The sequence below is a fragment of the Psammomys obesus genome, unplaced genomic scaffold (genome assembly GCF_907164565.1).
Source record: "Psammomys obesus unplaced genomic scaffold, mPsaObe1.curated_primary_1811, whole genome shotgun sequence".
NCBI classification, from domain to species: Eukaryota; Metazoa; Chordata; class Mammalia; order Rodentia; family Muridae; genus Psammomys; species Psammomys obesus.
Window position 1 is genome coordinate 1,989,858 of NW_026596256.1, and position 22,135 is coordinate 2,011,992.

General features: G+C 47.4%; 1 protein-coding gene across 1 annotated transcript; it reads left to right on the forward strand.

Annotated features, from left to right (window-relative positions):
- Positions 1–62: 62 nt before the first annotated feature.
- On the forward strand, positions 63–20,326 carry Mgst2 (microsomal glutathione S-transferase 2). The gene is made up of 5 exons (XM_055596790.1): positions 63–293; positions 3,175–3,274; positions 15,321–15,391; positions 19,441–19,522; positions 20,121–20,326. The coding sequence occupies exons 1-5, from the start codon at positions 236–238 to the stop codon at positions 20,251–20,253; spliced, it is 444 nt and encodes a 147-aa protein (XP_055452765.1). The 5' UTR covers positions 63–235; the 3' UTR covers positions 20,254–20,326.
- Positions 20,327–22,135: the final 1,809 nt, after the last annotated feature.

The following is a 22,135-nucleotide window of genomic DNA, read 5'->3' on the forward strand; positions in this document are numbered from 1 at the left end:
CCGGCAGCCCAGCCTTGCCTGCCTGTGGTTTTCTATTCCAGTGCAAAGGTTGTTACCCAGCCTTGGATCCTGTCTTGTTTTCTTTTTCTTTTTTTTTTCTTTCTCAACTCTGTTGACTCAACTCTGTTGACTTTATAAGGAAGAAGATCAGGCCTTCAGGGTCCTAAAGCGCCTGTGCTCTTCAGCTGGCTTCCTGCAAACAATTCTGTGAAACAGAACAGAGAGTGAAAGAAAGATGGCGGGGGATTCAATCCTGCTGGCTGCAGCCTCCCTTCTCTCTGCCTGTCAGCAAAGTAAGAACATGGGAAGTGTGTGTGTTTGTGTGTGTGTGTGTGAGAGAGAGAGAGAGAGAGAGAGAGACAGAGACAGAGAGACACAGAGAGAGACAGACAGAGACAGACACACACACACACACACACACACACACACACACAAGTTGCTTCAGTGTTTGGGTTTCATGCCTGCCTTTAGTTGGTGGCCCTGGGTGGCCAGCAGGGCACAAATGGTTCAGGGTGGCCTGCCCCCTCCTTCCCTGGGATGGGTAGAATTTGGGGATGTTCCAGAGATTAGTGTTCTCAGGGATGTGGTGGACCTCAGAGCCCCGTGACTGTGTGTCATCTACCGTGACAGTTCACATCCCAGTGCAGGCGAGCACCAGGAGTGTCAGACAGGGACTCGAGCGCACGAAAGGGGCAATAGCCATCAGGAGGGTTTCACCAGGAAACCGGTCCTGTTTCTAAGCTTGCTTGTAAACTTCTGCAGAAACATGCAGTTTAGATTAAGTAATGCATTCTAAACATTAGGCTGACTCCACACCCCCTCTGCCTGGTTCAATGGAGGGTCTGTCTCTTCAGTAGCAACAGTTACTCAGCTCCTGGTATCTTCCCTCCACGCTTAGCAAACAGTTTCTTACCAAGAATGCCTGTCTGTTCTTCTCGGGGTGCGTGTTTCTGGAACCAGGGCCGGGAAGTGCGGATAGCGTAGTCCACACACTGCCGGAAGCAGAGGGCTGCCATGCTGAGGGGCAGAGCCCGAGTCTTCGCAGTAGCTCAGTGGCTAGCTAGCCAGTCTGCTTTGCGGATGAGGGAGGTATCTTACACCTTCAAACGTGTTTTGTTTAGCAGCTTTTGTGGACTAGAGCAAGTGTTTGCTACCAACCCCAGAGGAGCTTGGGCCTAAGCAAACAGTGTGCCCTGATCTTGTCGTTGCAGAGCAGGCGGGGGGGGGGGAACGACACATGTCCCTAGCCACAGAGGCTGTCTCCGCACAGAGAATCTTCATGTGCTGGCTCATGCTGGGGATGCTGTGGACTGGAACCAGAAATTAGGCTGTTCGATGGTGAGGGAAGAAGGGGGCAGGAAGAGAAGAGACCAGAAAAATTTTGCCTGTGGCAGAGAGAGAGAAAGAGAGAGAGAGACAGAGAGAGAGAGAGAGAGAGAGAGAGAGAGAGGCAGAGAGATACAGACACACACACACACACAGAGACAGAGAAATACCATTTAGCTAGCTACTTCAACAGGAGTTCATTGTTCACAGAATTAGTGCACCTGGTTCCAAGGTACAAACAGCTCGGGCTTTTAAGACAGACCCACCCGGATCTATGCGGAAGCTGCCTGCTCCTGGCCAGGATACTCTGCTCGTTTATGTCCTCAGCACAGAAAGTTTAACAGGATGTTGAGTAGGAAGGGCCTCCGTGGTGACTGGCTCAGAATAGGTTCTTACCGCTGTTAGTCCCCATCCTGAACTTCTTACCCGCAGAGCGAAGCTGCTGAGTGGAGAAGCGGCTGCCCCAGGGAAGGGTCTGTCTGTGACACAGAATGGCCATCAGCGGTGGGGGAGTTATACCCCTTCACTTCCCTAGCACGCAAGCATCCTCCGACTCCAGGAAAGAGCAAAGAGAATTGCACCCACGTGTGTCTGAAGAGGAATTCAGTCTTTCCACAGAATGGATGGAATAGCTTGTCCACAGCTATTGTCTGTGCACGACCACCATGATCTTCCTGAGGCCCTGAGCCCAGAGTGCAGATTGGGACTTTCACCCCAGAGCCTGGCCCCAAGCCCAAATGCTCCTACCATTGTGGATATTCTCACACCCCTCCCGTTTACGGTCCTTGCACTGGCTGGTGTGGCAGACAGGTGCCTACTGGCTGCAGGTCACAGTCTTGAGAGAAACTGAACCTCCCGAGCGTTTACTCGTTCTCAAGTCTCATGCTCCTGTGCCCCTGCTCATCGGTCAGACTAGGAGCAGGTAGCCTTCATCGTTTCCAGTTCCTAGAGGTTTCCTCCTGGGCTGTGAAGCAAATCAGGAGAACGGGGAACAGCACAGGGGAGAGGGCAGTGGTGGCCTCGAAAGGCCGAGTTCCAGTTTCTCCCTAATAGACAGGTCCCCCCTCTGGTTGGGCCCATGAGCTCTTGACTCGTCCACACTTATTTTGCCCAGCAAGAGTGTATGCGGGATCGGACAGCACACATCTTCCCTACAGATTGCTTCAGCCCTAAGCATTGGTACTCAGTGTGTTCTCCACTGTTTAACTCCTAAGCAACAGCTAAGTGAGAGCCAGAGGGAAGGAACGGAGCCTGCTCGGGGAGCCCTTCCTAAGCTGGGCTCAGTTCTGACTGACTTCCTGTTCAAGGGTAAGAGTGCTGATTCGGGAGGAAAACACTTCCAGGAGTGCTCACACTGGAGAGACTGAAGCCACAAATTTGGTGTAAGGATTTTTTTTTTTTTTTTTTTAAAGAGGAAACTATTCCTTTTTAAAACATCAGTACATCAGAAGTGGATGTTGGGATATTAAAGTGAGACCAAATCCGGTTTGAGGCAACCATTAAACTGGGAGAGATAATGGGAAGGGAAATGATAGATGTCAGGAGGTAATTGCTAAGTAAGGAGATGAGGGAGCGAGGAGACCATTCAGGTGCTAAAGAACTCACCTTGCAAACACAAGGACTTGAGTTGGATTCCCAGAACTCATATAAAGAAAACAAAAAACGGTGGTGCTGGCTTGCCATCTCAGCACTGGAGAGGTGGAGTCAGACAGGGCCCTGGGGCTCACTGGCCAGTCTGTTTTGCTTTGACCATTTCTGGTTAGGTAGCTGTGGTCCCCAACTGTACTCACACTTCAGTGGTGACCAGCAGTGGGCCAGACTGTAACATGGCCTCCCTTTTCCTTGCAGCTTATTTCGCTTTGCGTGTTGCACTAGGAAGATTAAAATACAACATTGCGGCCCCAGCAGTCACAGGGTCCCCGGAGTTTGAGAGACTGTTTCGTGCGCAGTAAGTAGCACTTTTTTCCTGCCGCAGACAGACAGGGTCTGGTTAGGGGAGAGGGTAATAGAGAAGGTCCTAAGTTCATTTTCAGCCACGATGAGCCGTTCCTCGGCAATCTCAGGCTCCACTATCACTGTTTAGAGGGTGGTATCTACCCAGTACAGAGCTAATCGGATCTATTTGCCCAAAAGGCTTCAGTCGGAAGAAGAATGTCTCTTAGGCACACCGGCTGATTGCAGAGACCCCTCTAGCCCCATGAGGGCTCAGTACACTCAGGTGGTGGGACTAATGATTTCATAATTCCTCTTCTGCCAATTTCCCCAAGAACGTGAGGAATGTAAGGATGAGAATCACAGGAGTTCTCAGTGTTTCTGATCATCCTGTGCTCCCTGCCTCTACACACACACACACACACACACACACACACGGAACCTTCTGTCACAAACACAGTGCACTTGCCTGTAGAAGTTAGGGTGGCCTTTATCGGCCACCCCCAAAACCACTGTCTTAATCGAGACTTACTCACTGCTGGTTTTTGTTGTTGTTGTTAGTTTTCAGCATACTTTTTCTTGTACAGTTCTTGTCTCATTTTGGCAATTAAAAAAAATTACTCCTTGAATTCAGTTTTGGTAAGGCAAGAAGAGCCTTGGGCCGACGACATGGTCTCTTGATCAGCCCCTTGCTCCCAGAAAGCTCCTCTAGAGCGTTTTCTCCCTCAGCTTCAAAGTGGATAGAGAATGCCACTCACAGAACAAGACAATTATAAGTAACCTCAAGCCATACAAGGAGAAGTCTTTCCCATCCATGCTGTCTTTAAATACTCTCGGTATGTCAAGTAGCGAGTGAGTGCTGGTTTGGGGCCAGCATGTTTCGAACCTAGAAATAAATGTTTATTTCCCCAGGGCAATACATGAGCACGGCCTGGACGACGGGTCTTTATCACAATCACCGTCCTTTGCTCTTGCCTCTCACACCCCCTCCTGTCTGTCTCCGCATAACCACTGGCACCCATTTTGGCTGCTTTTGTACTTCTAGACGCTGTTTTATTGGCCCACAGTTTTAAGGCTTGTGTGAAGCCTGGAGAGCCAGCGTTTCTACCACTGTGATTAAGGAAAACAATGTCCGAAGTAGAGCCGCATAGGATTCTGTGATTCTGTTTCCTTCTGGTGCAGGTTTTATTTTTCTTAGGGTTAATAATTGCTTCTTTGTTGCTTTAGCTTCCTCCTTAATTATTCTGTAGAGGTGAGTCTGTCCTCTGAGCACGTTCAGATGCACTAGCGATCTGCTTACAACCTGTTCCTGCTTTGAGCCAGGCTTACCCGAATCCTCCCCTTCTCGCTCCTAGCGGAGTGTGGTTTTTCAGAGTTACCGAGTGGCCATTGTTCTGTGCCTTCCTGTTGCCACCCTGGAATTTTTTTATACTCCCTGGTTTTGGATCACCTGTTACCTGGACTAAAAAAAGAAATATATATATATATATATATATATATTTAAAATATATTTATATATTATTAAATATATATATTAAAAATATATTTTGCATTATTTTAGTGGAGCACATTTGTTAGCTCTCTGCTACAGTGATCAATACATGAGATAATCAACCCACAGAAAAAAAGGATTTGCTTTGGTCAAGTCACAGTTTTAGACATCCTGATCTGTAGGCTCTATTGCTTTGGATGTGAGACAAACCCAGTTCACTTTGTGGGCAGATGCAAAAAAGATTGCCTGGGGTTCAGCACAACAAACCACCCCCCAACAAAAGAAAACCACAGAGAACACTAACAAACCCCTGAACCAGCCAACAACTGGTGTATAGGAAACTAGTAAGTGGTATGAAGGCGGTGCCCGTGATAGGTTTGCTTTGCCTCTTTTGACCTGAGCTTCTGGTTGGGGAGTACGAGGCTTCTGGCAGGTTAGGTCCGAGGCCATCTAGGTTCTATTTTCATTCTCACCCTTTCCACACATTTGCTTCTCTTTCAAGTTAGTGTTTTGCCCCTCCCCTTCTATAGCTGGACTCCGTTCGTCCTAGAAATAAAGCTGGACACCATTCTAAATATTGCTCTGAAGCTGTTATTTATAAAGTCGGTGCACAAGCTCAACCCATTTGTCGGGAGTTAATTTGCGTGTGTGTTGAACCACGGTGGAACAGACGGAGTTCCACAGGGAGACCCTGTAATAATGATACCCTTATAATACTAAGGGGGATTTGGAGCCAAGAGCAGGTGATGGGTTCAGTGGCTGCTTCCCTGCTTCCCTTGGATGGGACAAATGGGTAGTTCTGCCCGACTCCACCCTTCTTGGATGCTCTATAGTACTAGTCAAGCTCTTGCCTTATTCTAAGGTTTAGGACAAAGCTGGCTCATTCAGATTCCATTTGTCAGGAGTATGGTGTGTAGGCTTTATTCAAGGAACCTAGCAGAACTCCCCGGGTCAACTAGGTCTTTGCAGGCTATTTATCTGTCTGTCCCGCAATGGCTTCCTTAGTTCTTCGGAAGAAATGCACTCTGTTTTCTGCCTGTGCTGGCTAACGCATAGAACTCTTTAAGCTAGCCTTACTCTCATTGAGACGCTGCCTTTTCCCACTCTTCTCTCTACTGCTCAGCCCTCAGCACGAACAAGACACCCAAAGTCACTGCTCCGTCTATCTCTAAGGAGAGATTACATCTCACCAGCATCACGTCAAGGCCCTCTAAGCCCCGCTGCGGCGCCAGTCTCTTGCAGCAGGCGGGGGAGTCATCTGTTAAGCTGAAACGGTGGACATTAACTTTTTAGGCTCATTTAAAATCTGAAGCCCGGAATTTTGTAAATTGAAACAAATGATCCTAATGCATGTCTAACCCCAAAAAACTGTGCAGCCAGCAGGTCCCAGTAGACTGTGTCTCTGGCCTCCTCAGTGCTGGAGTTTAAGGTTCGCATGCATGCAGCCACAACAGGCTTTCTACAGAGTGCTTGGCTGCTCTTACCTGAGGAACAAGCTCTCTGGCCCCAGCGTTTCTGAGGAAGCTTCCCTCCGGGGTGTTAGCTGGAAGCCCCATATGCCCTTTATCCACCGAGTTAGATAAAGAGGGTGCCTGAGATAGCAAATGACTCAGCGGTGAGTTCCTGGACAGACAGACGGACTCTGGGGGAGACCTGTAAGTCTTGGTCCCTCCTGTGTTCAGCCTGTTTCTACCAGCAGTTCAGTTGTTGGGTGGCAGTTGGAATTAAGTCCTGCCATCAGAATCTACTTCCTGCTGTATTCCCACAGGTGACTTACCTAACAAGGAACGATCCAATTAATTAATTTATTTATTATTATTTTTGAGGCTCTTATTGTTAGGATTGTTATCAGTTCAGGACCCCCAAGACCAACTTCTCAGCACAAAGCAGATTTGTTTGCCCCAGAGGGACAAAGGGCAGGGAATAAGAGACAAAGACAGGAGACAGGAGACAGAGGATGAAGGAGAAGGGGAAGGGAACAGGGAGAGGGGGCAGGCTATTTGTCCCAGAGTGGACAAAAGGACTGCTTCTTGATAGAGAAAAGACGGATGTGGCCCGTAGGCAAATGGCAGTTTGTAAAGGTATAAGGGGAAACCCCATTTTAGGATGAGGAGTTTAATTGGGCATGTTAATTAGGGTAGCCAAAAGGGGTTTTGTTTGCTGGACTTCAATACTTTGATAGTTGAACCTTGGTAGTCAGCCTAAGGAGGAGGAAATGGCCAATTAGAGAATAGACCTTGGTGGCTATCTCTAGGAATGTAATCTGACGGTTTTTAGCAAGGGAATTGGGGGGAAAGGGCAAGGCCTGCCAGAGCCATGCTTGAACTGGCCAGAGTCCCTTCACTCACGATGTAGCTCAGGTTGGCCTGGAATTCCCACTTCAGCTCCCCGAGTGCTGGGATGCCAGGCCTAGATCACCACATAGCCTGTCCTCTAAGAAGCAATTCAGATATGTCTCTGCCAATACACAGAGTCCTGCTACCCTTTCTCACCCAGAGGCCTTCTCTGGGCATGATAAGCTGTCGCTCTGACAAAGTCATAATTCAAAGACCTTCTTGTTTCCTTCACAGACCAGGCTTGACTCCTGTAAATGTGCAGCTGCTGAGTCAGAGTGAGTTGGCAAAACAGAGGGGGGAGCCGAGGAAGCAAAGAAAGACACTTGAACGAGGAAGGTTCCTTCAAAAGCCTCATTGAAATGCCTTGCCTCTTTTTATGTTTAAAAGCTTTCCTACGGAGAGTGCTGGGTTAGGAAGGTTCTGAGGCTGGCCAGCTTTGAGAATGACCCCTGTCCTCCCCAGCCAGCTCTTTGGAATGAGGTTGATGCATGCGAACATTCATGTTGTATGTTCAGAAATCTATCTTTCTTGGCCTAAGTGTGCATGACCCAGGGGGCTTAGGATATCTTAGTTATTGTTCTATTGCTGTGGTAAGACTCCATGATCAAGGCAACTTATAGGAGAAAGGATTTATTGGGGCTCACAGTTTCAGAGGGTTAGAGCCCATGACCGTCACGGTGGGGATCATGGCAGCAGGCAAGCATGGTGCTAGAGCAGTGGCTGAGAGCTTCCATCTTGATCCTTAGGTAGGAGGCAGAGAGAGCTAACTGGCCTGACGTGGGATTTAGAAACCTCCAGGCCCACCTCCTCCAACAAGGCCACACCTTCTAATTCGTCCTAAACATTCCACCAAACTGGGGACCAAGCGTTCAAACGGGGCCACCATAGTGGGTACCAGAAAAATCAGTGGTTACCAAATGTCAACCTGAGACGGCGGTTCTTGAGTTCCAGGTGGAGGTAAGCGAAAGGAAGTGAGCTTTACTTAGGGTCACTAAGGAAAACTGAAACACTAAGGAAAAGTGAGAGAAATTCCTGTCTGTGTGTGTGTGTGTGTGTGTGTGTGTGTGTGTGTGTGTGTGTGTGTATGTGAGATAGATAAATATATATAGAGAGACGGACACATAGAGAGAGACAGAGAGAGCACTTAGCTAAATAAGCCTGACCAACTCCATAATGGGCTTCATTTTCTTGCTGGATAGAACAGGCCTAAGAGTTACAGGAAAACAAAACAAAACAGAAAATGGCAACCAATCAGAAACAGCCAAGATATCTGGCCTGGGGAAGATAAGGTTGTTTAACTACAGGTTTGAATATAAAAAAGAAAAGAAAAGGAAAAGAAAAGCACCTCTGTCCTAACCAGAGTCATGTAGCTCCCATGGACACCAGCCAATCCCAATTGAGGTCACAGAGCCACAGTAGGAATCCCCGCCCCCCCTCCCCGGTCTGGCTTTAAAAGGGGCCTTCGAGTTCCCCACGTGGTCATGACCATGTTGTGAAGGTGGTGGCTCCCGCATGCCGGACTTCTGCAGAATAAACGCCCTTTGTTGCTTGCATGCTGCTCGATTCTGAGTCTGGGGTCATTCTTTTATCGTATCCCGGACCCTAACGTGTGTACTGATGTAATTTCTGTTGCATTGGTTAGTTTTCTGGGCTGTCATGGGTGGAACCAATAGAACCCCCATGCATCCCTTGCACGTCTCTGACTTCCTCCTTATTAGCTGCTGACCTTGACTGTCTGATAGCCCTTAGCCTGCTAGCCATTGGCCTTTCAGGTGTCTTGGTGGCTGTTACCTGAATTATGCTTTCACTGTTATCATATTTACAGGAGCAGCTTGTATCACAGCTGCCAAGATGAATCTGTGGTCTTTATTTTACCTCATGGGCGGGGCCGTATGTAGTCTTGTGTATGGGGTGGTCTGGGGTGGTCTCCTTTCTAAACTGGGTGGATGTTTCCGGTTAGAAGCCACTCTTAACCTCATCGTAGATCGATAGTACAACAGTAGATGACTTCGTCATAGGAAAGGGCGAGCATGCCTTGCCTGTGTGCTGTAAGAAATGCGGTGGGGTCGGGCTGCAGGGGCCACAGCTGGCCTGCTGACACTGGATCAGAGCTCCGTCCTTCCTAGCATCTTATCTACTTGGCTGTCTCTTAGTTGCTAGCCCTTTTATTTATCTTCCTTGGTGTTCCCCAATTCTTTGTTTTAACCCTAACCTTCCTATTAATCCTATATCTCTGATCCGTTTTCACTACAATATCTGTTATCAGTATGCACTTTTCCCTGTAGGCTCTTGTCTCTTACTACTTGCAGGGAGCTACTTCTGCCTCTAAGTAGCCCACAGAGGGGGAGGACAGCATTGCAGCTTCTGTTTGTTTATTCTTAGAATCCCATCTTTTGTGTTCTGTGTGTTCTGTAACACCTACAACATTATCTTCTAGTTGAGTGTCCCAATTTCCCAGATGCTTAACACAGCTGAAGTTTATGTCTTGGTCCCTGATCCCTCTGGGTGTCCCCATGGGGGTGATTTTGACATAGTCACAGAGGTCCAGGCTACTCCTCCCAAGTCCAAGTTCTGCCTGTGGCTAGACAAGGGGAAGATGACAACAGCTACTTAACCAGATGATGGCCCAGACATGACATGTTTAACTTTTCTCCCTTCCGTTGGTAAGAAGTAGCTTTGCTCACATTCGAGAAGGCTGGGGATATTGGTCTTGAAAGAGCCCCAGCAGCACTGTGAAGGGAGGACAACACACACACCCGCTTGTATTTTCATGGAGCTTACACTGTGGTCAGGAAGGTGTGGAGGTGTTTTAGAACTAACCAGGTTTGGAACTGCCCGGCCACCTTTTGACAGCATCTGCCTCCCACCTCCAACTCCAAAACATGATAAAACTTTATAGTCTGCTTACTAAGGCAAAGGCCAAATGGTGCTTGGATCAGAGGCTCTCCCGGCACCCTGGCAATGGGGCAGTGAGGGCAGCATGCACTGCCCAGCAACGTGCACTGCCCACCTCAGTCTCTTATCAGGGTATTCCTGAGGGTGCTGTGAGGGTGTCACGCCAAGGACACAGCAGACACATTTGGATGTTCCCACTGTGAGAAGGTATTGAATTTAGAAGCGACATCATTTTGTTGGCTGCTGTTTTCCAAACAGTCCTGATTTTATCTTTTGGCTGGCCACTGGCAAATGCAAGTTCATTTACGTCAATCTTAATTACTAATATTAACTTGGAGATCACACATTATACTACACCACGCCCACGCCCACGCCCACGCCCACACACTCACAAACACTACCTAATGCTCAGGTTAAGGATGCCGCAGAGTTCATGGAGGCTCTCGGAGGCAGAGAGCTGATACAGATGCAAATAGAGTTTGAAGTGTGTGATCAGAAGGAACCCAGTGGTCAGCTGCTGAAGGCATGCAGAGCCCTACCACACAGGGTGACAGAGCTGAACCCCAAAGATGTAGTGGGACAACAGAGCTGACACAGAAGACCAACTGCAGCAACCGGAGAGCGCACGGACTGCCTGAGGCAATGGGGGTCACGCCTCTCTGACGCTGACTTCCGGGAGCAGCTGGAGTTCTCTGCTTGGGCGTCCCTAGATGCTAATGGTGGGAGGTTGGAGGGCTGATGGGTGGGGCTACGGGGCCTAGCAGTTTCAGGTGTCCTTCTTTTATTGGGTCCAGCTGAGGGTGTTACATCTTTCAGTGGTCTAGTGTGATTGATAAGCCTTGGGCCTGTGTTTTCTAATGCAGTTTGAATCTACCCAGGCACACCTATGCCCCTGCTTCATTTTGGAAAACTTCTAAGTGCTACCGTTGTAGGTAGGGATGAATTTGTCCTCAGCCTGTGCCCCACGGGCAGTGCTACACAGCTGGCGGTGTCTGTGGGTGGACCCCGGGCTATTTTCCTCCACACGTGCAGCAGACATGGAGCCAGAGGGAGCCTGCACACCGCAATCACCTCCACCCCGCAATCACCTCCACCCCTGCAAGGAACAGCCGGCTGCCAGGGCTCTGTGCCGCGTGGAGGGACACAGGGCACGCATGTTCACGGCAGTGCCCGGCGTCTTCAGCTTTTCTCGGGCTTTCACCGTTTTCTCCCTCAAGCCTCATGACTCCTAAAACATTCTGGCATCAGACAAACCAGGGCTAGTGTGCCAGAGGCTGTACTGGTTTCAAAACTTGAAGTTCCACGTTCTAGAAAGTATCTCAAGTCCTGGCCAAGCAGCCCACGCGCTCCCCCTACTGGCCCTGCTTTCCCCTATAGTGAAGACCTTTTCAGTTACTCTCCGAGGTGTGGAATTGAAGGCCCCTGGTGACATAAGAGTGAATGCAGCCACCATCTTTCTGTGTGGGCATCGTCAGTGAGAATAATTAGCTGCTGATAGCACAGTCAGGAGTTTTTAGTATTTGGTCCCCTTAAGTTGAACATATCTACTGACAGTTTGCGGTGGTGATTGTCATGGGGCACATCACGCTTTGTCACATGCCAAGGAGAAAATGCTACAAGCAGACAGCACAAGCAGCAGGGACCCCCCCCCCCCCGGCAGTCAGAGGATTGTTTCCAAAAGATGAGAATGAGAGACAGGCAAGGTGGCATATGATGGCTGTTCGTTTCAAACGGACTGGATTTGAAGTCACTGGGGAGACAGTTTTCTGGGCTTCTCTTTGAAGCTGTCTCCTGAGAGGCAAAGCTGAGGAGGAAAGCCCCATCTCGGCTGTGTGTGGCACCATCCCATGGGCTGTGGCTCTAGACTAAATCAAGGGTGTTGAAGGACGAAGCCTGCCCCTGCTGAGCAAGCTAGCACCAGCAGCCATCCCCACCCCCCTGCTCCTTGACTGGGGAGGTGGTGTGAGCAGTGGCTCCCTGCCTGTCACCAGTGTGAGACAAAACAACTCCTTCCTGCCTTCAGTTGCTTCCGTTAAGCATCTCGTCACACAAGAGAAGTAAATGATTTTTCTGGGTCGTAGAGGAACCAAAGCTTGAGGCATGTCTGCAAAGAAGGACATGAGGTCGGACGGGTCTAGGAGCGACTCCTGCTTGTAATGGGATGAGGGACCCACTTCTTGGGGATAAAGATGGAGAAACACAGAGTAATGTGCCCTAGTACTCTAGGCTCTGCCTTTCCATGAGCACACATGGAGCTACAATCAATTCTTGCCCGATCTCAATGGCCTCCAACTACCCCCTTGCTCACCCCAAATCTTAGTGCCAACGTTTTTATCTTCTTGATTGCTTCTGGGAGTTGGGGTATTCCCAGAGACACAGTCCTGGCTTCACGCAGCGAAATAGTGGGCCTCAGCGCACATGGTCTTCTCCTTGGGTTCTGGAGCATTGTTCATACCTGGGTGTTCTGGCTAGTTTTTATGTCAGCTTGACACAAACTAGAGTTATCTAAAGGGGGGGGACCTCAACTGATAAAATTCCTCCACAAGATCCAACTGTAAGGCATTTTCTTAATCAGTGACTGATGGGGGAGGGCTCAGCCTATTGTGGGTGGTGCCATCTCTGGGCTGTAGTCCTGGGCTCTATAAGAAAGCAGGCTGAGCAGGCCATGGGAAGCAAGCCAGTCAGCAGCGCCCCTCCACGGCCTCTGCATCAGCCCTGTTTGAGTTCCTGTCTTGACTTCCTTCAAGGATGAACACTGATAGAGAATTGTAAGCTGAATGAACCCTTTTCTCCCCAACTTGTTTTTTTGGTCATGGTGTTTCTTCCCAGCGCTACGACTAAGGGTCTCCCTAAGACACTGGCCCAAATTCTGGGGTTGCTTTGGGTGCTCCAGTGGTGGGAAGTTAGGTTCAGGGCCCTCTCTCTAATGGAGTCTTGTCACCCGAGGCCTGGCACTATCTTGTCTGGAGTGTCTCTACGCCTTTCACAAAGGTCATCCGTCCACTCCAGACTGTTCTCCATTAAGGAGTTCTTCAGCCTGAGCTACAGAGAAAGACCTATACCATCTCCTCCATTCTCATCTCTCTTTTCTTCTAAGAGGCTTTCTTCTTTCCGGCAGGAGCGCAAAACACATCAGTGTGTTAGCCTCTGGGAGACCACAGGCTCCCAGACTCTTCCCCACGTGAAATGGGACATGGCTAGGAGGCTCTGTGCAGTGCCTCTTTGTTCCTCAAATGCAGCACCCGGGCCATTAACTCACCATAAGGAAAGTCCTTCAAAGTAGACTTGTGTGAATGATGCTTCTGAGGTGTTTAAAATGTCACAGCTAATTCTGAATAAGAAGATGTGGAAAGATTCAATCCTTGTGTCTGGAGTAATTTAGGGTGTATCAAGAAACCTAATAAAGAATGGGGCAGTTGTGTGATGGTTCCAAAAAGGGGCCGGGAAATTGCCCTGACTAGAAAAAGAGTTACATGCTGTTTTTTCCTCTTGCTCTCAGAGAAGATTTTATGGAAAGGGAAATGTTGAGAAATAGGTTCTTAGTTTTAGCTAACTGTCATAATTCTTCCATGTCTTTTCACTTACCCTATCATAGCTACTTACAAACTTATGAAACCACCAGAAGCAAAAAAACGCCAGGATGCAAACACACAGTCAAATAAATGAAAACCCCCCAAAAGCAAAAATACTAACACAACAACAACAAAACCCCCTAAAACATCTCGGGCACTTCTCTGTGTACTAGAAAGCTGTGCCTCTGCTTAGGCTCCAGGGGAGAGTTTCCCCGGGCCACTCATGGCCTTTCAGGCCTTAAAGACATGATGAGAAGAGAGAGAAGAAAGCATTCCTATACCAACACTGCCCATTTCCCATTTTTCGGGTCCTCAGAGAGCAAAAGGTCCTCACTGTTTTTGTTGGTGAGGTTACGACTTCCCACGTGTGCTCCAGGATACGGCAGAAGCCACGGCCTTTATTTGTCAATTTTTCACTTTCCTCACTTCTATGAAGGGGTAGGGATTGAATTTAGAGTCTTTCACATGCCAGGAAAACAGTCCAACACTAAGAAACATCCCAGCTCTTAAAGATTTTATTGTTATTTTTATTCGTGTGTTTGTGTCTTTTTGTACAGGCACATGTATGCGGTGCCAGCAGAGGCCAGAAGAGGGCATTGAGTGTGCTGGATCTGGAGTTACAGGTCATGAGCCCCTTGGCATGGGTGTTGGGAACCGAACTCGGGTCTTCTGCAAGTGCTGAACGATCTTCTCCAGCCCCGCGCCCTATACCCCCATTTCTGTAGTTTTTGTTTTGAGACAAGATCTCACTAAGTAGCTCAGGTTGGCCTTGAACTCATTCTATGACCCAGGCAGGGTGTGAACATACAAATTCTTGCTTCAGCCTCCCAAATAGCTGAAATGACAGGCTTGTGTCACCAGGCTCAGAAATCTCCCATTATTCTTACGTGGCTTCAAGTGATGCTCAAATGACCACTGAGAGGGCTGTCTTCTCTGGCTGAGCTGTCTGCTAATAAGATAGAGCTCACCCGATCCCTGCTGCCTCTCTCCTTTCTCCTTCTCTGCCGGGTCCAGATGCGTGAAGTGTAGCTCCTGGGGAACTACTCCCTTGTGCTTAAAATAGTATCAAAACTTCCACCTGACTTTCCCACAAATAGAGGCAGTGAGATGCTAATGTCTACTAGCTTTAATCTCTACTCTGTGCCTATGATTGTTGGCCTGCGTGTGTATCTGTGCAGCACTGTGTGCCTGGCGCCCACAGACACGAGAAGAAAGCTTCAGACCTCCTGGAACTGGAGTTACAGACAGTAGCCACGTAGGTGCTTGGAACTGAACTCGGGTCCTCTGCAAGGGCTCTCAGTGCTCTGAGAAGCACGTCAGTCTGCGGGCTCTTGGATCTTACCTTCCCACTGCATAGCATGGGAATCGTTTAAAGACTCGAGTGGAAAGCTATGGGTGTGAGGGAGTTTTTAAGAAGAAACCTGTTTAATGTGGATTGAGTAGCCTCTCGGGTGACTTGGATGAAACACAGAATGATAGTTAGGCTCTGGAGGCCTGTCTCTGAGGAAGGGGGCCATGACGGCTTCGCTAGTGCCTCTCTGCGTGTGAGAGCATGATTCTCGGCCCAGCTCTGCTGTGAGTAATGTCTGAATCTCACCTTGAAAGACTCCTTTTAAGTGGAAGAATCCTTAAATTCCTCATGTAATTTCTTGTATTATTTTTGCTTCAATAGATTGAACACTCACCTGCAGATGGAAGATCAATACATTAGTGTATGTTTCTTTATGAATTTAGCGTTATGTTTGTTTGTTTTTTTCCCCCCTGCAGCCAAAACTCTTTGGAGTTTTATTCCATATTCATCGTAACGCTGTGGATGGCTGGATGGTATTTCAATGAAGGTAATTATGAGAACATGTCAACTCATTCCAAAGACGACTGTGGTGTTTAAGCACAATTAAGGGGCAGATAGGTGACTGTTTGGCTACTGATGCTGGAAATGACTTTAAATGTAAGAAGCAACGCCCGTGTACATCCAAGCTATAGGTGTGCTAACATGGCTTCAATGTGATTTAGTTCAAGAACTAAAAAGTAAACCCAAACACTAGCAGTTGGATATGGTGGTAACTAGCCGAGATGCCAGCACTCAGGAGCCGGAGGCAGAGCTGCACAGTGAGGCTGCACACCTGCCTCAAAAAGCAAGAGTTGGTAAGGTAGCTCAGTGGGAGAATACTCGCTTGGCAGGGGCAAGGCCAAGAGTGTGCATCCGAGCATGCTCCAACTCCCCAGCGTACACACCTTGGATGAGACAGAGGTCATGCAAGGTCATGTGGCTATAGACCACACACAACTTGAACAAGCAACACGCTAGACCCTCAGGGAAAAGAATGACATGAACCTTGTCTTCAGATCTAATAATCTGGTTTAGCTGGATGATTGGAACACAGAAAACAATTCACTTTTGCAACAGCCATGCTTAGGGAGCACTCACTAAGTGCCAGGTCATTCTTTTGAAGCTCATAGACTTGTAGGACTTAAAACTTTCGTATGATACAGAGTCAATAACTGATTCCTCCTTTGCATGTGAGGAAACTGAGGTACACAGATGCGAAGTAAGTTGTCCAACCTGATATTTGCCACTGTGGACCATCTTCCATTCAAGGACCTAGCAGGTCTATTGATTTGTCCCAACAACCTATGTCCCAAGGCTCCAGAAGGACGTGGATGCCGCGTCTTTGCAAGCATGACCTTTCTGTTTGGCTGAAGTTTCCTTGGAGAGCTGAGAGCTTTGTGCACCCATGCACTTGGGTGTTGGGCCTGCACGAATACCTTAGCTAGAGAAATAGAATCGCCTTTGATTCTTGCTAACTGTAATGGTCTCACTTGCCTATGCATTTGATTGCTAAGATTTAAATAAACTAAAATCTAGCTGCTTCCAAGGAACCTTCATCAATCTCTTTCTTGCAATTTTTACTGTCAACCAAGGAATTTCAGATACAATGACCTTTAGAGAATGACTTTTTAACTTTACTCAACTCGTACTTCTGTTCCTTAATGGCACAAGTGAAAGTGGCTGTTCCTTTTGATCTAAGGGCATATTAACAACTAATAAGGGAAGTGCCTTTAGATAATGGGATTCTGCCTCTGTCTCTTGACCCTTCAGATTTTCCCAGGATGGGCTGAATGAGGCTGACTGCCTAGCAGAAAAGGGTTCTTGAGTACCTTGCCATTCTTTTCTCTCCTGAAGTAAGTCACCTAAGGTGCCTCTGGCTGTCCATTGACTTTGGGTGAATAATTCAGTAGGTTGGGATAGTAATTCTCAACAGACAGCATACCCAGAATCTTCAACATCCTCAGAGGCCAGGCAGCTCTGCCACCACTCTGCATTTGCTTGCTCTCATCTTTGGTGCCTTCTCCCTGAAATGGTATCCCCTCCTCCCCCCGAGCCCTTTCTAAGAAGACAGAACACCTCCAGGCTCTAACCAATGAGCTACAAGTTCAACAAGAGACCATGGCTCAAAAAAAAGGGGGGGGGAGAATGATATGATATGTGAGTGAGTATGTAGTGAGTGAGAGAGATGCCTGACGTCAGTCTCTGGCTTCCATATGTGCATACATGTAAGTATACCCACATGCACACATGGAGACATGGACATGGACATCACACAACACACACACACACACACACACACACACACACACACACACACTTCTCTATCATACAAAGGATCAGCTATGGATAAACAAGAAGGATCTCTTTCATACAAAGGGTTGGCTATTGGTAGACTCTTTGTTTTATCATCTTGGGGCGCTGAGGATCAAACCCAAAGAAGGAAGCCTGTTGCCCAAGCACTCTGTTGAGCTACAGCCTCTGTCCTAGAGTAACTTCATAAGGGCAGGCAACTGCTAACCACATCCTTAGAAAAACACCTGGAATATACTGGAAATTAAAAAAAGGAAAAGCTTGCCGACCGAACCAAGTAAAATGGTGAATTTTATCTGGTATGTCACAGTCCCAGACAGAGGCTCTGCAAACCTTTAATGCAGTTCCTCATATTTTTTTGGTGATTCCCTAACTGTAAAATTATTTTCGTTGCTTCTTTGTAAGTGTGTTTTTGCCACCGCTATGGATTGTAGGGTAAATATTCGTGGCTTCTGATGGTCTTAGGTGACCCCTGGGGGGGGGCTGTCATTCAACCTCAGAGGAGTTTCAACCCATAGGTTGAGAAACCAGCCAGTGCTCTAGACATTCAGTTTGCAGCTGTGAGGTGCTGAGGAAGGGGCTTCCTTTAGAGAAGATGTCAATAATTTGACTGGTCAGGATGCTGGCACTTCATACTGTGCGCTGCATATTTGGGGGATAAAACTTAAATGCAGAATGTCTCCAGATCTCAGCCGATCAGTGAAGTTTCACAGAAGAACATGCCTGTGGGAATCAGTTTCTCGTCAAGATATGCCATGTGGCCACCACTCCTTGCCCCCGTATCCATCCGTTTTCGCTCCTTCCACTGCACTGACTTCTCCAGTTTGGTCCTTCCCCACTCTAGAGTTCCATGTGACTGGATAACCCAGTGGACCCTGAGGGGCAGTGCTTCATCCCGCAGCAAAGTGGGATGAGACTCGCTGTGTTGCTGCAAAGACATTTCTTTCCATTCTCCGTGGAGTGGCAATGATTTGAATGCCTATATCGTTTGTTTATCAAGTCTCCCGATGATAAACTTCCAGACGATTCCATCTTTTGGTTACTAATTCATACGTAATTCATAGTTGTGATGACTAACCATAGTTCTCATGAATGTTCTCGAATAGGTCTTTTGATGGACACTTGTCTTCCTGTTTCTATAGTAAATACAGAGGAATAGAATAGCTGGGTTACATGATATTTTCCTAAGTTTTACAAGAAACTTACAGAATTTTCCCTAAATGGGCTGTGTCATTTTATGTCCTACCAATAAAGAGTGTGGATTCCAGTTCTATATTCTTACCATTTTATATTGTTGGCATTTAAAATGCTGGGCATGGTGGCATTCTGGAGGCAGCATTCAGGAGGCAGAGGCAGATGGATCTCTGAGTTCAAAGCTGGCCTTATTTACAAAGTTCTAGGAAAGCCAGGACTATAAAGAGAAACCCTGTCTCAAAAATATATATATATAAATAAAAATAAAACACAAAAATAAAATTCTAGCCATTCTTCTGGGTACTTAAAGGTGACATCTTACTGTAGTGTAGGAACATTTAAAAGGAATTACTTTTTACTCATGACTGTTGCTCATGTGTGCCCATGCTATGTGTATGTTAAAGCGTGTGCCACGGAGCCCACATGGAAAGCTAACCTTGTGGAGTCTGTCTCTCCTCCCTCCTTTTTTGGCTTCTGGAGATTGAATTCAGTAGCCAGGCTTGAGTGGAAACTGGCCTCTACCCACTGAGCCATCTCACTGGCTCTTACTGCAGTCTTAGCTAGTGTTTTGCTGACCTTGAATTGTGTTGAAACATTTTTCCTGTGATTCCGGGCACACTTATGTATTGCCTTGTGGGAATGGGTACTTATGTAAATATGTAAACATACTTTACTTATTTAGAATAGTTGTCTTTTGGGCTGGAGAGATAGCTCAAAGGCTAAGAACACTGGCTGCTCTTCCAAAAGTCTCGAGTTCAATTCCCAGCACCCACATGGTGGCTCATAACCATCTATAATGAGATCTGGTGCTCTCTTCTGGCCTGCAGGTGTACATGAAGGTAGAACACAGCCTACATAACAAACAAACAAACAAACAAATAAACAAATCTTTAAAAAGTTGTCTTTCTTTTATTATCTTAAGGATTCTTTGTATAGGCACCTATATTTTTTGTCAGAAAAAATATTTTTAAGGTACTTTCTCAGTCTCCACACTTCATATTGAAAGACATTCGTTACATTCTATAAATTTTCTTTATTTTATTCCTTCCATAGTTTATGCATCCTGTCTGGGTCTCCTCTACATGTATGCCCGTCACAAGTTTTTCTGGGGCTACGCAGAAGCTGCTAAAAGAAGGTAAGGAGAACCCGATCATGGCGTATTTGTGCAAGGTACAGCAGGGTTGGTTTTCTGTTCCTGTGAGGCACTGAGAACATGGTGTACTAGGGACCAAAATGACCTATGTTGCCTGAGGCCAGTCACAGGAGGCAGGAGATGAGAAAATGAAAGTGAGGGCCTGTTTATTGCACATGAGCTTTGTTTGTTTGTTTGTTTTGTTTTCAAGACAGGGTATCTTTTGGTAGCCCTGGCTGTCCTTTGGGACTAGCTTTGTAGACTAAGCTGGCCTCGAACTCACAGAGATGGCCTGCCTCTGCTTCTTGAACTCTGGGATTAAAGACGTGTGCCACCACCAGCCGGCAGCACGTGAACTCCTAATCCCACAGCAAGAATTTTGCCTTGTTTCTAGAGAGCGGTTAGGTAGCTAACTACCATGTAGGGACCAGTTAACCTCTGGGGCTTGGCAGTCCCTTTACTTTTCATGATGAGCTAAATATCTCAAGTGGCCTATTGTGAAAGTTGTGAGCAGTTCCAACAATGTGCAGTCTTTGCAAGGACTCCACAGTCCTCGTCACAGCCCAGTTTGCCACCTTTCTCCTTCCTGTTCACCCTGCAGGATTATTGGTTTCCGGCTGAGCCTGGGGATTTTGGTCTTGTTGACGGTCCTAGCTGTCCTGGGGGTAGGAAGCAGATTCCTGGATGAATACCTGGACCTTCATGTTGGCAAGAAACTGAGACAACCCTTCTAAGGTTTTCTCTTCCCTTTCACGCTTGTAGAAACAACGTGATGCCACGTGTTAAATAAAACTTTTACAACTTTTCTTTTGTTTGTCTTGCTGTGGCTCTGTGGAAACACTCCCTTTGCAGACCCAGGGCCTGTTGGAGATGGGAGTTTCCCCGATGTGGGCCCGGCATTGGTGCGTCAGTGCTGGGCTCTTGCTTAAGAAATCGTGTTGAAGGGGGTGTGTGTGTGACTGTTTTAGTGAGGACAAGGCTCGAGCCATGTGCTGGCACTTATGTGGAAACATCACTCTGCAGCTTCTGACACGACTTCTGTCCCTAAGAAGAGTCCTAGGTGGATGGCGCCTCAGCACTGGCTACAAAAGAGTAACAAATGCCAGGAGGAGATGTCAAGCATATGCTGGAGAAGAGAGTCATCAAACTAACCGCATGGGGTGAATCCAGCTGCATAAAGAACAAAGGGGGAAAAAACATTGCCCCATTTTAAGGATTCCTCCAAGGGATTCACGCCTCTCAGCAGGCAGAGGACTTTGGATCCTGCTGACAGAGGTAGAATCTGACCTGGCTTCCATGGCACATCGGTATCTTGTGGGGCTTGTGGCATTAACTGAGGACACAACAGAAGCCGGGTGGCTGTCCTGTCTTGGTGTGCAGTCAGTGCCTGGCACCATTCATTTGCTATTTCTTTTTCTTTTTTCTTTTTTTTTCTTTCTGAGCATTGGGCGTGATTCTGGCGTACATCCTCAAAGGCCTCATAGGGAAAAGAATCTAGGCTTATCCACTAAGCCCTCTGGGAGGCGGGTGTAGGCATCTTCTGGAGGCTCTTTAGTGTTACTGGGATATGAACAATAGAAAAGAAAGTAAGAAATAACAGTGATTTCAGGGTGGCAAGAGGAGCCGACAGCCTCCCGGAAAGCACTGGACACGCCAAGGCATACTGGGAAGGTGCTGGCTTGGAAAGGGGACGTTTGGACTTGTCTAGTTCCACCATTGCTAGGTGATTGACTTTGGACAAGGTACCCTCAACAGGAAGTTGTATGGCAGGAACTGAACACTCCAGAGCCATGAGACCATTGTCTGCCCTGCCATCCGCTGGGCACAGCACAGGGCCCCAGCGCTCTGTAGCTCTGATTTTTTCTGTTTTTCTCTATAGCATATTTACCACATCCACACGTCATTCGGAAGAAGAAGAAAAAACCTTTCCGAATGTTTAAGATCTTAAAATAACTTTTATTTTGATTTAGTGATGTGCGCGCTCAATGCACAGACACACACACTGATGGTTAAATGTATGTAGAAACAGGCAAAAGGCATGCCAGGCTTCCAAAACTCCGCATCTTTAGCTATTACCATGGAATTAGATTTTGTTCTAACCCATTGCCACCAGGAAAGCTCTTTCGTATTTTAATTACTATTAAGTTGGGCTTTAAGACCCTGGGTGGAGCCGGCCTCCTCCAGAGTGGATTTCATTCTACCTGGCCAAAGAGATGTTATTTTTGAGACAGGGTGTCCTTGATTTCATGATCCTTCTGCCTCAACCTTCCCAGCACCCAGGCAGACGTTCTCTGCTTGGTCTGACAGTTGTACGGATATATCTTTATTAGTAAACCTGACAAAGTTTTACTTAGAAGTCAGATTCATTACCTGGAACAATGTCATGGGAAGAGGTGCCGAGAATTTCCGTTTGTTGACTAGTGAGGCCTTAGATGGCATAAAGACCAAAGCGCAGAAAGATCCTTGATAAGATCCCGAGTAAGGAGAAGGGACAGGTGTGGAAGCCTTTGTGAGACCACAACAACTTGGATAAGGAGTTAAAACCAGAAACTACCAGCCAGGTGCTGTAGTACGCACCTGTAATCTCAGTACTCCACGAGACAGAGGCAGGAGGAT

Excerpts from the sequence above, each read along its gene's own strand:
- Mgst2 (XM_055596790.1), top strand. The coding sequence starts at position 236 with ATGGCGGGGGATTCAATCCTGCTGGCTGCAGCCTCCCTTCTCTCTGCC. Across the intron at positions 294-3,174 it reads TCTCTCTGCCTGTCAGCAAA|CTTATTTCGCTTTGCGTGTT; the intron begins GTAAGAACATGG and ends TTTTCCTTGCAG. Across the intron at positions 19,523-20,120 it reads GCAGAAGCTGCTAAAAGAAG|GATTATTGGTTTCCGGCTGA; the intron begins GTAAGGAGAACC and ends TTCACCCTGCAG.